General features: G+C 41.5%; 1 protein-coding gene across 5 annotated transcripts; it reads left to right on the top strand.

The window, feature by feature from the left end:
- Positions 1–200: 200 nt before the first annotated feature.
- Positions 201–14,339, top strand: LOC117415370 (zinc finger protein ZFP2-like). 5 transcript variants are annotated; one of them, XM_059006109.1, is made up of 4 exons: positions 201–304; positions 1,153–1,416; positions 2,933–3,434; positions 12,693–14,339. In XM_059006109.1, the coding sequence occupies exons 2-4, from the start codon at positions 1,195–1,197 to the stop codon at positions 14,060–14,062; spliced, it is 2,094 nt and encodes a 697-aa protein (XP_058862092.1). In that variant the 5' UTR covers positions 201–304; positions 1,153–1,194; the 3' UTR covers positions 14,063–14,339. The 5 variants fall into 5 exon arrangements, with proteins under 5 accessions (XP_058862092.1, XP_058862090.1, XP_058862091.1 ...); XM_059006107.1 differs by lacking the exon at positions 201–304 and adding an exon at positions 467–565; XM_059006108.1 differs by lacking the exon at positions 201–304 and adding an exon at positions 467–593.
- Positions 14,340–14,631: the final 292 nt, after the last annotated feature.

Raw genomic sequence — 14,631 nt, 5'->3', positions numbered from 1 at the left:
TTCGATACAGCGTCTTTTCTTCTATACAATATTTTATATAATTCTATGCATTTCAGTGGGTAGTTCTAACTGCAAGTCAGACACACCTGAATTCTTCCCGGTCTTTCCCCACCAGCTTTTTGTCACATAATGTGGCCAATCAAATGTTCCATTAAACAATTTAGACTCGCAAGTAACCAATCAGAAGCAAAGCATTCGTTCTGCCCCCAGAACATTCTTGGTTTCCAAAAACTCAACTGAACCGGACGCATCATTTTAAAGAGCAAGTATTGCGGCGGGTTTGAGTTTTGAAGATTAGTAGCGGGTGAGTTGTTAACCATTTCATAAAATCCTGGATTTATATTGGTCAGTGATATAAGAACAAGCAATTAAAGTAATTGTGTGCTTTCGTAATATTACTAACCTGCCACTAAGCAAATGTAACAGTCTGGTGATTCAATGAATTGTAGCGCTTACTTGGTGGGAACCTTTGTTACAGGGAGATGGGGTCTGGTAGGAAGATGTTGGAGAGCGGATTTCTGGGAAGAGCTGAGTTCGTGGTACCGGATGTGTGATTTTCAATAAAGTGTGTTCATTTAGAAGTAATACACAGTGTGAGTCTGATCGTTTGTGGAAACCCCCCAATCTATAACACTGCTTGTACGAGAGCAGCCTGTTTCCTGTTTTGTGTGTGAATACATCATGTAGTCAAATGTTTCCGCATTTTCTGAAACGTTAGTATAAACTACACGTTGACAATGTAATCCATGTTTTTAAATATATATATATATATATATATATATATATATATGTGTGTGTGTGTGTGTGTGTGTGTGTGTGTGTGTGTGTGTCAATGGTTAACACGATTTCTGCTTCAGTGTTAAACCGAAAACTCGCCGAATTTGCAGGAGTGTTTTTGAATAGACGCATGCGCAATCAGTAATTTAAATTAAACATCTTCATGTTTTGTGGCGATTTAAAAGTGAAATCCACCTTAAGAGTCAGATCAGAATAATTCTGGTATTTTTAAGTCCACCTTAAATTCTGGAGTCTGAAAGTGAAATACAAATCCACTGCAGTCGGGCGAGGGCTTTTACTGGGTGTGCCTGTCAGGAGCCCCCACTTAAACCTCTTTGACAGGACTTATAATCTTTCTTTTTTTATTTTTGGCAGCTACCGAGCAGAACCCCATTTGATACTGCGGACAGTTTAAAGATGGAATCAGTCCCGATTAAAGAGGAGCTCCCTAAACTTGAACTGGTCCCCATTAGACTGGAGTTCTCTGGACTGTCTTCCCTCCCCATTAAACAGAAGCTCTGTGAGATGCCATCTGACAGCATCAAGTCGGAGGTGTCTGGGATTAAAGCTGAGCGCAATGAATTGGAGATCTCCCAGACAGAAGAACCCCTTCCTGTGAATGAAGAGGTGCTGGAAATGGTGTGTATTACTAAACTGGAACCCCTCCAGAGACATATATAGAACTATGTGTACTCTCTCGTGTTCTTATCATCACCCAAGATGATGGACCGAAATCTCACTTGAACTCTGCTGATTGTAGCTCTAGATCTATCTATAGATATATATCTGTAGTTTTGACCGTAAAATAACAGAGTTAAGTGATCTTTAACAAAGAACCCATGAACGTGACTACAACATCAGAATGGTGAAAATGTAGTCACAGCAGTTATAAGATTTTTTTTTTAAAGAATTATTTATGGGTTGGTTATGTATGTCAGACTGACTATAAGATATATCTGTCAGAAGTTCTCTACCAATAAATCTCAAGGCAAACGTATTCAACTGCATTGCTGTGTATACAAACTGTATAGGTATTTTGTTCTAAGTGCTTTCAATGTATTTCACGCTAGTAATGTGAAACCATTTTTCTTTTCATTTGTGATCAGCAGGGATGCCCTGACATGTCTCAAAACACGGGGGGGGGGGGGGGGTTGAGCCCCCTTTTAAAATGCTGACTTTGCCCGAGGGGGGCTGAGTTCTCACGGCCCCCACATACTCGACGCTGGTGGGCAGTTGCTATTCGTTCATCACATGAATTTTTTTTTTTTTATAATTCACCATAATCCTAACAATCCTAACCGAAACTTCAAAGCACAGGCAACCTCCAAAACCCTTATTTTATTTTATCCCCACGGGATGAATGAAGTGCATCCAGTACTTTCCCAGGCTTCTTGTAGAGTGTAGGTGTAGCGGTTGATCAAACACAACAGGGTGATGATGTGCACATTGCAGAAGTGTCACTGGTGCTTACATTAAAACATTTACAACTCATTCGGTTGGTGGGGTTCATAGATGTTCTTTGCATTCTTCACAAAATGTAAAAAAATACAAATTCTCTGCCAAAATGCAAATTGCGCATTTTTCCACAGTATTCTGTTATAAACAGATTTCTAGGATCCCTGGGGATTAACACCTACTTTGAGCAATCGATCAGATCAATCCATTTTTTAAATAAGTTGATCTACACAAAGTTTGACATGATTAAAGCATCATTTAGTAATTTAACAATGACTTCTTTTATTCTATCGACCCTCATTTTTGTACACTGCAGTTTGTTTGTTTTGAACTTCGGCTCCCTGCTGCAGATGGGTTGAACCCTATTTCAAAACACAAAAAAAAGTTTTTTTTTAGGACTGTACCATTAACGTCCATTACAAATATAATAGGGTGTTACGTACTGTTCTGTGTAAAATGCAGTGTCTGTTGTGGCATTGCAGTTTACACTGAGAAACATCTGCTTCAGAACCGGTACTGTGCCGCGACTGAACCACCTCGAGAGACGGGTCAGTGACAGAATAAAGAGTCTCTGCATTTTACCAGCATGTCCCATTGACACTGAAAGTGATTCCGCATCAGTGCCGCCACAAACACGGTGATTAGTGCTAATCAGATATGAAACCAGCCCTTAATCTTTTTTTCTTTTGTTTTCTGACAGCTACCAAGCAGAACCACGTTTGATGCCTTGGACAATGTGAAGATGGAATCTGTCCCGATTAAAGAGGAGCTCCCTAAACTTGAACTGGTCCCTATTAGACTGGAGTTCACTGGACTGGCTTCCCTCCCCATTAAACAGGAGCTCTGTGAGACGCCCTGTGACAGCATCAAGCCAGTGGTGTCTGGAATTAAAGCTGAGCGCAACGAACTGGAGATCTCCCAGACAGAAGAACCAGTTCCTATGAAAGAAGAGGTGCTGGAAATGGTGCGTATTAAACTGGAGCCCCTGAAAGAGGAGGTACTCTTGAAACCAGGGAAGGAAGAATCCGAAGACTTGAAAGCAGCCCCCACTGAGCTGGGTCCGGTACACCTGCGGGAGTGTAGCGTGGTGCTGGAGAGAATCTATGTGAGAAAGCAAGGCTCTGGAGAGGAAGGCTCTCCCAACAGCACGCAAGGAGGTGGACAGGACGACGAGAGCTCACATTCAGAGTGCAGTCCAGCAGGTGAGTGACTGACTAGCTGTGACATTGTCATTCTACACTGAGTGATGGCCACAGTGTGACTGAGAGGCTGAGAACAGATAGCAGGGCTCCACATTAGCATCCAGGTTCATTTCGCATACTTGTCTACACTGAAGCAAATCACTGTGTCTGTGGCGGCACTGATGCGGAATCACTTTCAGTGTCAATGGGAAATGCTGGTAAATGCAGCGACACTCTCAAGGTGGTTCAGTGGAGGCACAGTGCCGGTGTGAAGCAGATTTTTCTCAGTGTGAACAGACACCACATTTTATATAGGACAGTATGTAACACCCTATAATGTATGTAATAGATATTACTGGTACAGTCCTAAAACTCCCCTTATTTTTTCGTGTTCTGAAATCTGGTCCTGCCCACATCTGCAGCTGATGACAGGGGGCTGAAGTTCGAAACCAACTGTCTGACCAGCGTAGGCTACTATATTGTATATTTTATGTCACAGGTTGGGTAATAAATAGCTTAAATATTTAATATAAATGATAAAAACACAAATACTGTTAAAAATACCATATGTTAACAGCATTTCTGCTGTATATTATAAAACAAAGTTTAATTTATTAGAATAAGTTAGAGAGTTCTGGCTAAAATGGTTTATTCTTTAATTCAAATACTGTAGCCTACTGTTTTATGTGTATCATTACATGGCTCAAAAAGTTTGAAACAAACTGTCAGTTTAACTTGTCTGAGTAACATACTGAAATGTGAGTTACCGGCAGGCTTTATGTGTTGTGCTCTTGCAGATTTAAAGAACAGAATGGTTTTGTTTTTAAAAAACGAATCCCTATTTAATGTGTGCAGCATACAGTGTATTCTTTTGAAGTGTGACACACCGGCAGCATGTTTTAACACTGCATGATCTGCCTTCTATGTAAATGTAGGTATGCTGCCAAATTGCAGCTGAGCCTGTAATATCGCTGTGTGAATGCCGTACTGAAGGGTCCTTTTTGTAGGTTTACTTTTTTGATTGAGTTTAAAAAAAAAAAAAAAAAAAAGTATATTTTTTACTAATTAAAAAAAGCATGCCATGATCAGGACCCATCCTTCAATAAAAGGGCCGTTATGGCAGAACAAGTACACACATGAGGAAATACATCCACTCTGTCAGTCTGTGCATACAGTAAATTGGTCAGCAGAAATCAATATATTTTGGAGGTGATTATTGTGAAGAGTCTGAATCGGGATTCATTTCAAGACGTCATATACACAATTTGGGGGTGGGGCCCTCCTAGGCGGTCCCCTTGCTTGCCTTGCCCTAAGGCCGGCTCTGAGAGACGGTGCTAATCTCTGTAGCCGGACATGTACAAAAGTATTTAACAGCAGTTAAATGGACATTAACACATACCGTGAAACTTCTATTAAACGGCCGGGCATTTATTTACAAAACTCACGAGCAGACCAGCGCCTATTGGAGACCGCCGATTATGAGACCTGGCGATTATATAGACGAGGAAACTTTGGAAAATGAACAAGCAGAGATACAAATTTGTATTGTTAATATACTGTAATATTGTAAGGGTTTAAAAAGATTAGCCAACCAGGCATGGGTTATATAAATGCAAACAGGCCACTTGAATCAAGCATGGAGGGTTAATTACAGTGAAAAGGGATACAAAACAACCGTGCCAAACTCAATCTTTCTCTTCTTAACTGAACTCTCCTGAACTGACGGTACAGTAAAAACAAGCTCTTGTTATACAAATAAGTAAATTAAAGATAGAAACTACTAGCACTTATCTTTATTAATAGACAACATTGATCTATATTTATAAACAAAAGTAATGAAATAATAATAGGCCTAATACTGGTAATAATAAGTTCAATCCATCCCATATATAGAATGCAGGTAGGTTAGGCTTACAGCGCAATGATAATAATAGTTTTTTTTTTTTCTTATGGCTCCTGGTGGTGATGTCTCCGTTCAGTATATCCAAGTAACCATTTCCATAACCGCTTAATCCTTTATAGGGTCACGGAGAGTAACCATTATGTATTGTGATAACAGAATCTTCCAGATATTATTATATCAATTGCCATTTAAATCATGATCTTATGTACACTTTGTATTACTAAACTTTGTACTTCTGCCCTCATATAATGCGTCTTTATTTTACACATTGCAATTGAAGGTAACCTGGCTTCAAAACGATACAATTAAATACTGGTCTTTTTTTATTCTTAATAAAATTACCCTTTTTATTTGTTATAAATGCAATAAATTCAACACAAAGCAACGCGATATACTGTTCAAAGCAAGAATTATTAAACTTAAACCAGAATGTATATGTTTGATGCCCTCAACACACACACTTCAAGTGGTGCTCCGCAGCCCTTGTGTGTTCACAAAGTCTCCTCGCAATTACCCCAGACCACTCGTGAACCCACAATGCTATTCATGAGCTACTTGACTAACGACGGTGTTTGGGAAACACATCAGATTTGACACGTTGCTGTTACGATGGTCGAGTTACTTCTGGGAAACTGCACCCTGGATAACTTTCGAGTTAGACCTAATGCCGTTTAAACAATACATTTCTAGCATATTTTTCCAACTATCAACATTAATAAGCACAGTCTGCATTGATTATTTGAACATTTTCAACAGTAGTCTTTTCGAAACGAGTAAACACAAGTCTGTTTGCGGATCCTGGAGTAGTCTGTGGACTGTGTGCTATCAGTGGCTTTGGTCGTGGTCGTGGCAATAATAATGGGTTTTTGTTTCAGAAATAAAAGCTGAAACACATTGAGAGTGGTCCAAGTTTATTGTGTGGTATATTGCAACCAGTAAGTTCCAGTGTGTTTTGCATTGAAGGGATGAATTCGCAACTCCTTAAAGGGAATGTCCGATCCGCCTCCCCCATTAGGAATTTTTCCACAGCAATGGATATTGAATGAAGTTGTTACCCAGCCTCCATGTTCCTCTTTCTTTAGGGATTTGACATCTCCAATCTTTGAATGAAGTCATTACCCAGCCTCCATGTTCCTCTTTCTTTAGGGATTTGACATCTCCAATCTTTGAATGAAGTTGTTACCCAGCCTCCATGTTCCTCTTTCTTTAGGGATTTGACATCTCCAATCTTTGAATGAAGTCATTACCCAGCCTCCATGTTCCTCTTTCTTTAGGGATTTGACATCTCCAACCTTTGAATGAAGTCATTACCCAGCCTCCATGTTCCTCTTTCTTTAGGGATTTGACATCTCCAATCTTTGAATGAAGTTGTTACCCAGCCTCCATGTTCGTCTTTCTTTAGGGATTTGACATCTCCAATCTTTGGCAAAGCAGCAGGTGTTATGCGTTTTTGTTCATCAGTATTTTGTTCTGGAGGTACTGCCTGTATCAATTGCGGGTTCTCGCTTCCCCTCTATTAACATCACTGTGGAGTTCTCCTCGTTTGTTAATCACTGCTTCCACTAGATCTTAGTTCATAGCAAAGCAGTAATCAGCTTGTTGATATCTCATTGAGGGATCCGGCCAAGGGTGTATTTCGGTGACTGCTAGCAGGCTCACCAATGCACACAGAACAGCAGCTTCTGAAATGAAAAATCAAGTGAAGGATTTATTCTTTGTTAATATTTGAAAACCCTAAATGTATATTGCATGCCTTTTGCCCCAACCTCCCCATTGAAATATAGGTCTAAGACTTTAATTTAGAATGTATTCTAGACAATATCAGCCTTTAAACAATTTGCACTAATCCGCATGAAACCGTTTATATGTCGGCTGTTTCCTTGTTTTTACAAACCATCATATTCCCCTCACCACATGTGTCTATAATTTCACGTGGTCCCGTCCAATTTGCTGCCCAAGACCCCTTTTGTAAAAAGTTTTTAATCATTAGCTTTTCCATAATCTCAGTCTACAAGCCATTAATTAGTTAATGGTTAAAGCAAAACTTGTTTTCTTATTACAGTGTCAATGTGTCTTACTTTTAAAATGTTCAGATTACTTTTAATTTTTGTAATATGAATTGCATTTATTCTCATGGATCTTTCTCAATGGTACTGGTAGATAAACATCGTAATGGACCTGCTCCTAAAGACCATCCACAGTAATTTATCAAATTTGGCTAATTGGGGTAAAACTTCAACATAATTTAATGAACATGTCCATAACTACCAGATTGAGTTAACAGCCAAGGTCTTTCAGTGTTTATCAAAAGTAAGAAATAAACAATTTAAATGATTCTTACAACAAAATGCTTTGTGTTAATTAATTCTATGCAAAATCAACCACTAAATTCATGTTATTTTCTTCCTAATCACTTCTAAGTATTCAAAGTATATTATTTAAAAAATGGGCATTCAAAATCGATGAAACAGTTAAGAGATTTGATTAACATCCCCAGTCCTCTAATTCACTCTCCCTCTAGAAGCTATAGTGTGTGCAATATGAAACTTAATGTTATGTTCTTCTTTAAAAGAGACGGCTATCTCTTACAGCGACCTTGTTGAATAGTCAGAGTTTTCTGGTAATTTTTTTAAAATCTTTTTTTTCAAAAGCAATTCACATACATTTTGAACTTTTATATGTTTCCCATAACATCCCTCAAGCATTTTGACACTTGACTTTGAAGACTATGACTTTGGCACTGACTGGCACTCGGTTCTCTTTTAAAAGCCCAATCATTTGACAACAGCCTGATCATATTCCTCCCACTTTCACAAGAGCCGTTCCGACAGAAAAGGCTACCTTCCTTCCCTCTTAATAACGTGTAACCCCTGGGCGGGGGGGTGGGAAAGTTAGAGTCCAGCCAACCCCGACCCTGACACCTGTCAAATACCAGACGGACATGGCTGCCTTTTCTAACCTGGACGCCCTGCCGTCTGCTGCCCGCTGTCTCTAACTTTATCCTATTGTTGCCCCCTGGGCTTCTGTTAGGAGGCGCCCGTTTAACCCCCACATTTTCCCTTAAGCCCCATGCCCCCATGTAGCAGCACTAACCCATCTGGCTGGGGTGCAGGGCATAGGGTCAGCAACGCCCCCTCTGGTGGTTGTGGCAACCTCCAAACTCCTGGCGGTGGCAATGCCCCCTCTGGCGGTGGTGGTAGCAGTGGCCACACTGCTGCTAGTAGTGGCAACAGCCACTCCTCTGCTGCTGCTGGGGCAAACGGCCACTTAGGCAGGGGTGCTGTCGGCTACAGACGCTCCGACAGGCTCATTTTCTCTCCCCGTGGGAACCATAGCTCCACCCCCTCTGGTTGACACGACTGCCATTCCCCCTTCCTGGGCTGGTGGTAGCTCCTCCCCCTGAGAATGCTGAGCTGAGAGCTCCGCCTCCTTCTCTGGTAACTGGGCTGGCGGAAGCTCCTCCCCCTGAGAATGCTGGGCTGAGAGCTCCGCCTCCTTCTCTGGTAACTGGGCTGGCGGTAGCTCCTCCCCCTGAGAATGCTGGGCTGAGAGCTCCGCCTCCTTCTCTGGTAACTGGGCTGGCGGTAGCTCCTCCCCTTTAGACTGCTAGGCTGAGAGCTCCTTCTTTCCTGACCAACAGGATGGCAGCTGCCTTCTTACTGGCTGCCGGACTAGAAGCCCCGCCGCCTTTTCCGCCTCTTCTCATTTTACTGGCTAATGGAACAGAAGCCCCTCCTTCCTTCTCGTCTCCTTTCTGTTCAGTGGCGGACGCGACCCGGAAGCCCCTTCGTCTTCCCCATCTCTTCACTCTGCGCCGCCCCTTGGAAGCTCCCGTCCTCGATCGGCAAAGGAATAGCCTGGGTTCGAACTCGCGACTTGTAGACTATAGAGCGCATCCTGCACTCACGTGGAGCGCACTCTACTAGATGCGCCACTCGGGAGCCCCCCAACATAGGCAAGCTTAACTGTATGTACAGTCCCTCTCAGGAAATCAGCAATAAACAACTTGACTCCCTGGTCTTCGCAACCAGAATGGGATCAGGACCATTATACTCTGTATAGTACAGGGTTGCCAGATTTCTACAGTGTTTATAGCCCAAAGTCACTTCAAAACTAGCCCAATTTTTTTTTTTTTTTTTTTACTGAAACCAAGCTTATTATTATTAACATGTAGCCCTATCCTTTAATGCTGCTACTGTTTCCCAAAGAAGAAAACAGTTCAATCTTTTAAAGTTATGCCACCAATCTAATTAGATGATCACATCAATTAAATCAATTAAACAGCCACATTAATTAAATGCACCTAACAAATTGCAAAAAAGAGCCAACAGCTTGCCTTTTTTTAAACACAAAAAAGTTAAGTATGCCCCATGCATTGAAATAACACATAAAAAACATTTTTAACTTCTTACCTTCAAACTCCTCATGTAAGGGCCAGCTGTTATCATCACACAGGTGTATCTCAAGTCAATTTTAAATGTACAAAGAAAAAAGTCCAAAAGAAAAAAGTATGTACAAATAAACCATTTTTACTTTATATATATTAGTTTCAAAAAAGCTCCTCTGAGTCGGCACCATTTTCTGCATTGTTTGCTTCGTAGATGTCACCTGTAAACAGTGACAGCATTGCTTTGGATGGCTGAAATTGGTTGCAGCAACACTTATTACGCTGCATATATGCTCTGACCCTAAGAATGTTTTCCAACAATTTCTCTTGCATGCGGGTCCTTAGTTTGGTTTTGATTAGGGCCATTTGTGAAAAAGCACGTTCCACTGATGCATTGCTAAATGGTAGGGCTAAAAGAGATAAGGCAAAAAGACCAAGTTCAGTGAAATCTTTATCACCAGCTGCATCGGTGTGTTTAGCCACTTCAACCCAGAACTCTTTAATTTGGCTGTCTTCAGTGTGCTCCCAGTGTACATTGTTCAAAGCTCGCCATTGCTGTTCGAGTTTGCCAAGATCTCCATTGTAAAGTGGCAAAAATGATAAATTTGCCAGCTGTGGCTTTTTGGAACTGGGTACAACAGTTGGGCTGAGAACGGTAAGTGACTCAAGTTGCTGGATATTGGGAGGCAATCTTTGTTTGATCTCTTTCAGAAACTCGAACATGTAATCTCTGCATCTGCGTTTGATATCCTCTGCTTTCTGAGGTTCGATCTTTGATTCTGACAGTTCTAACTGGAACTTGATCCCGAAGTCCACTGCTGAAAGTGGCAAGCTGTTTCTGTCAGACGTTATATCAAAATCCATTACAGATGACCATGTCGGAAAATCGTGAGGTTTCATGATTCGTTGGATCAAACTGCGGTAAAATGTCATTAAATCAGCAAGAGGTTTCGCTGGATTGGCACTGTCAAGCTGAAACAGCTTGTTTATTCTGTTAACCTCGGTGACAAGGGGCTGAAGAAAAACCAGATACATTCTGTTTACGCGGTCTGAATGCATCTGGTACAGCAGTTCAGCATTGTAATTCCTTTCCCTGCCCTTTTGTAAGCTGAAAGTGCAACTTTAGCTCTTCGTATTGAGAAAGCACTCGATCAACACACTGGCTAATTGCAAGCCATCTTGTTTCAGAAAGCTGCAAAATCTTCAGCGGGGCTTCTCCAACATTAATGGTGGCATAGAGATCGCGGTACTTCTTTTGACGCTGAGTGCTGTGGGAAAACCACGAGTACGTCTGTGATACCATGTACTCGATGTTTCGAGGAAGTACGTCCATTGCTTTTGATGCACAGAGCTGCAGTGAATGACAAACACACTTGTACACAATTTTTGGATTCACCTCCCTTAACTTTGTTAGTACCGAATTATTTTTCCCACACATTGTAATGCAACCGTCTGTTGCCAGACCAATGCATCTTTCCAATCCCAGCAAACGATGTCACGATACGATCAAGTTTTCTGCTGAAGTACCTGAACACCACACAGAGTTGCTTGTTTGCACTGATGTCTGTGCTTTCGTCCACAATTAGAGAGTATGGCTCTTTGGCGATGTCTTCAAGCATCTCCTGATGAACAATGGGCCCGATGACACATTTTATAAGTGCTGAGCATTTTGTTCTATGAAGACTAATATCCTTCTGTGCAACTTCCCTGACTATGCATCCCACATGATCTACGGTGAGGATGCTGGAAAGGCAAGCAATATGGGCTGCCAGCTTCAACTCACATATTTTAACGGAATTGTCAACTTGTTTCTTAAATCCCGTGTCAAATAAGCTTCTTGTATTTGAATAGGGAGCTGCGTTTCTAATATGTTTCTCTGTCTTACTGTGAGCTAACAGATCACTGTGATGTGCTCGCACTTCACATTTACAGTACCTACACGCTGCTTTTGAGTCATCGCCAGGTACACGGCTAATCCATTCTTGTAACCCTTTTTCTTTCTCAGTCTTTGCAGTATTTTTTCAGTATTTAGATTACTTCTTTATTTTTCCTGCTTTTTAGCGGTTTCGATGTTTCTACCCTGTTTCTTAAAATGGCTGCTTTTCACTGTCAATTAACACAATCGTTCGTCTCTCACGCCTGTTCACTCGCATGGTCATGCGCAGTGGTGGTTGTGGTCATGCGCAATATGTTATTTTATTGGGAAACACAGTTTTACGTAGTTTGTGTGCACTGCGGCGGGTAGGCTGCAAAAGTTTATTCATTTTTAATAAAGTTATTATTTTTTATATGTATAAAGTAAACTAGCCCAAAAAACCACGAGACCTCTTGAAAGTAGCCCAAAAAGTAGCAACCAGCGACTCCTGAATATTTCCCGCGGCTGTCTTTTTAAAGGAAAACCGCGGACCTGGCAACTCTGGTATAGTATTTCAAACACCCAATCTCTGTCTACTTTACACCGCCCCTTAAATCTGTTTTTCGAAAAAGACTAAAAGTTCTAGGCTGACACTTCTGATCAAACCTTCCGAGATCGGCACAGGGCCCCAGAATCAGAGTGCACAGATTCCTCTTAGAAATGTACAGCTCTGTTACCTCCTACAATCTCCCTATCCTAATCTAGCTGATCGGGCTAGTATTAATAACGGATAGGTACCCATTGCGACCCTTTTTGACAATTAATAAACAATAATCAACAACACCAGAAAAAACAGTATAGTAGGTTACTATTCCTGTGATGAATAAATTAAACTTATACTCATCCTTAGTTGTCCTCTAAAGTTCAGTTAAAGAGAGGTTAGAAGGTTCCTTCATGCGTTCAGATGGATGAAATCAAATCAGTTTTGCAGCCTCCCTGGTGCGGACTACGCTACAGTTACCTACACTACCTAACCCAGAAAAGGTCATGAAACGACATAATGAGGAAGGAACATTTGCTGCATTTCTTACTTAAAACAGTCTCTGATTTTTCTCTCCTGTTTGTTTTTTCCAGGTTCCAGTCCAGCAGTTAAAGCAAGGACCCAGTTAAGGAATTTAAAAATATTGAGGGGAGAGAAATTAAAAAATACCAGAGGAGAGAAACCGTATCGCTGCTCTGACTGTGGAAAGAGTTTTAGTCTCTCAGGAGACCTTGTGATACACCAGCGAATTCACACAGGAGAGAAACCCTATCGCTGCTCTGACTGTGGAAAGAGGTTCAAGTCATCAGGACACCGTACAGCACACCAGCGAATTCACACAGGAGAGAAACCGCATTGCTGCTCTGACTGTGGAAAGAGTTTCAGGAACTTAGGAGACCTTGTGATACACCAGCGAATTCACACAGGGGAGAAACCCTATCGCTGCTCTGACTGTGGAAAGAGGTTCAACTCATCAGGACACCGTACAGCACACCAGCGAATTCACACAGGAGAGAGACCGCATTGCTGCTCTGACTGTGGAAAGAGTTTCAGGAACTCAGGAGACCTTTCAAAACACCAGCGAATTCACACAGGAGAGAAACCTTATCGCTGTTCTCACTGTGGGAAGAGTTTCAGTCTGTCAGGAAATTTTGAATTGCATAAGCGAACTCACAAAGGAGAGAAACCATATCACTGTTCTGACTGTGGGAAGAGTTTCAGTCGGTCAGAACACCTATTAATACATCAGCGAATACACACTGGAGAGAGACCGTATCACTGCACTGACTGTGGGAAGAGTTTCAGTCGATCAGGACAACTTGTAACACACCAGCGAATTCACACAGGAGAGAAACCATATTACTGCTCTGACTGTGGGAAGAGTTTCAGGGATTCAGCAGACCTTAAAAAACACCAGAGAATTCACACAGGAGTAAAGCCATATCACTGCTCCGACTGTGGTAAAAGTTTCAGTCAGTCAGGACAACTTGGAAAACATCAGCGGGTTCACACAGGAGAAAAACCGTTTCATTGCTCTGACTGTGGGAAGAGTTTCAGTTCGTTAGCAAACCTTGTTTCACACCAGCGAATTCACTCAGGAGAGAAACCGTATCACTGCTCTAACTGTGGGAAAAGTTTCCGTCACTCAGCATCCTTTGCTGTACACCGGCGCATTCACACAGGAGAGAAACCGTATCGCTGCTCTCACTGTGGGAAGAGTTTTGGTCAGTTAGGACACTTAATTTCACACCAGCGTATTCACACAGGAGAGAAACCGTACCGTTGCTCTGACTGTGGGAAGACTTTCAGACGGTCGGGACACCTTGTTTCACACCGGCGTGTTCACACAGGAGAGAAACCGTACCACTGCTCTGATTGTGGGAAGAGTTTCAGTAAGTCAAGATCGCTTGTTACACACCAGCAAATTCACACAGGAGAGAAAAAAAAAAGAAAATGTAAATAATGTTCCTGCATAAAAATAACTTTTATCCATTTTGCTTCCTGGCATTTCAGCACAGCAGTGTGCTGCTGAATAGTGTGGCTGCCCAAGCCGAGGAGACAGTCAGAACAAATCCTTAAATGGAATTTACTAGTGTAACGACCTCGCCCTTAGCACAAAGCCAACCACTATGGAGCGATTACCTCCCTATATTAAATATATCCCATGACAAAAACAAGTTAGACAAACAGCTGTTTGAAGGGGTGATCTCAAATGCAAAAATCCAAGTTAGGAGAAGAAATTAGGCCAATCTTGTCATGCAAATAGGCACACTTGGAAAGGTGCTGGGGCCCAAGATTCACACAATTCTTGCTTCTAACTTGGCGCCTTTTTTTTTAAAATCGCTTCGCTCCACTTTATCGCTCCTCTTGAAATCCTCTTTCTATGACTTGAAGTGACTGAGACACACACTCACATTGTAATACGAAAGAGATCATTTCTGATTGGATCAGAATCTGAGTGCTCATGTTCAACACTGTTTTTTTTTTGTTTTTTTTTTATAAATAAAGCTATTAAAAAATGATATGTCCAAA

The sequence above is a fragment of the Acipenser ruthenus genome, chromosome 32, assembly GCF_902713425.1.
Source record: "Acipenser ruthenus chromosome 32, fAciRut3.2 maternal haplotype, whole genome shotgun sequence".
In the NCBI taxonomy this organism is placed as follows: Eukaryota; Metazoa; Chordata; class Actinopteri; order Acipenseriformes; family Acipenseridae; genus Acipenser; species Acipenser ruthenus.
The sequence above is the reverse complement of the archived record's forward strand: the minus strand, read 5'-3'. Positions and strand labels throughout refer to the sequence as shown.

Coding starts and splice junctions, on each gene's coding strand:
- LOC117415370 (XM_059006109.1), top strand. CDS start 1,195: ATGGAATCAGTCCCGATTAAAGAGGAGCTCCCTAAACTTGAACTGGTC. Junction 1,417..2,932: donor ATGAAGAGGTGCTGGAAATG/GTGTGTATTACT, acceptor GTTTTCTGACAG/CTACCAAGCAGAACCACGTT. Junction 3,435..12,692: donor TTCAGAGTGCAGTCCAGCAG/GTGAGTGACTGA, acceptor TGTTTTTTCCAG/GTTCCAGTCCAGCAGTTAAA.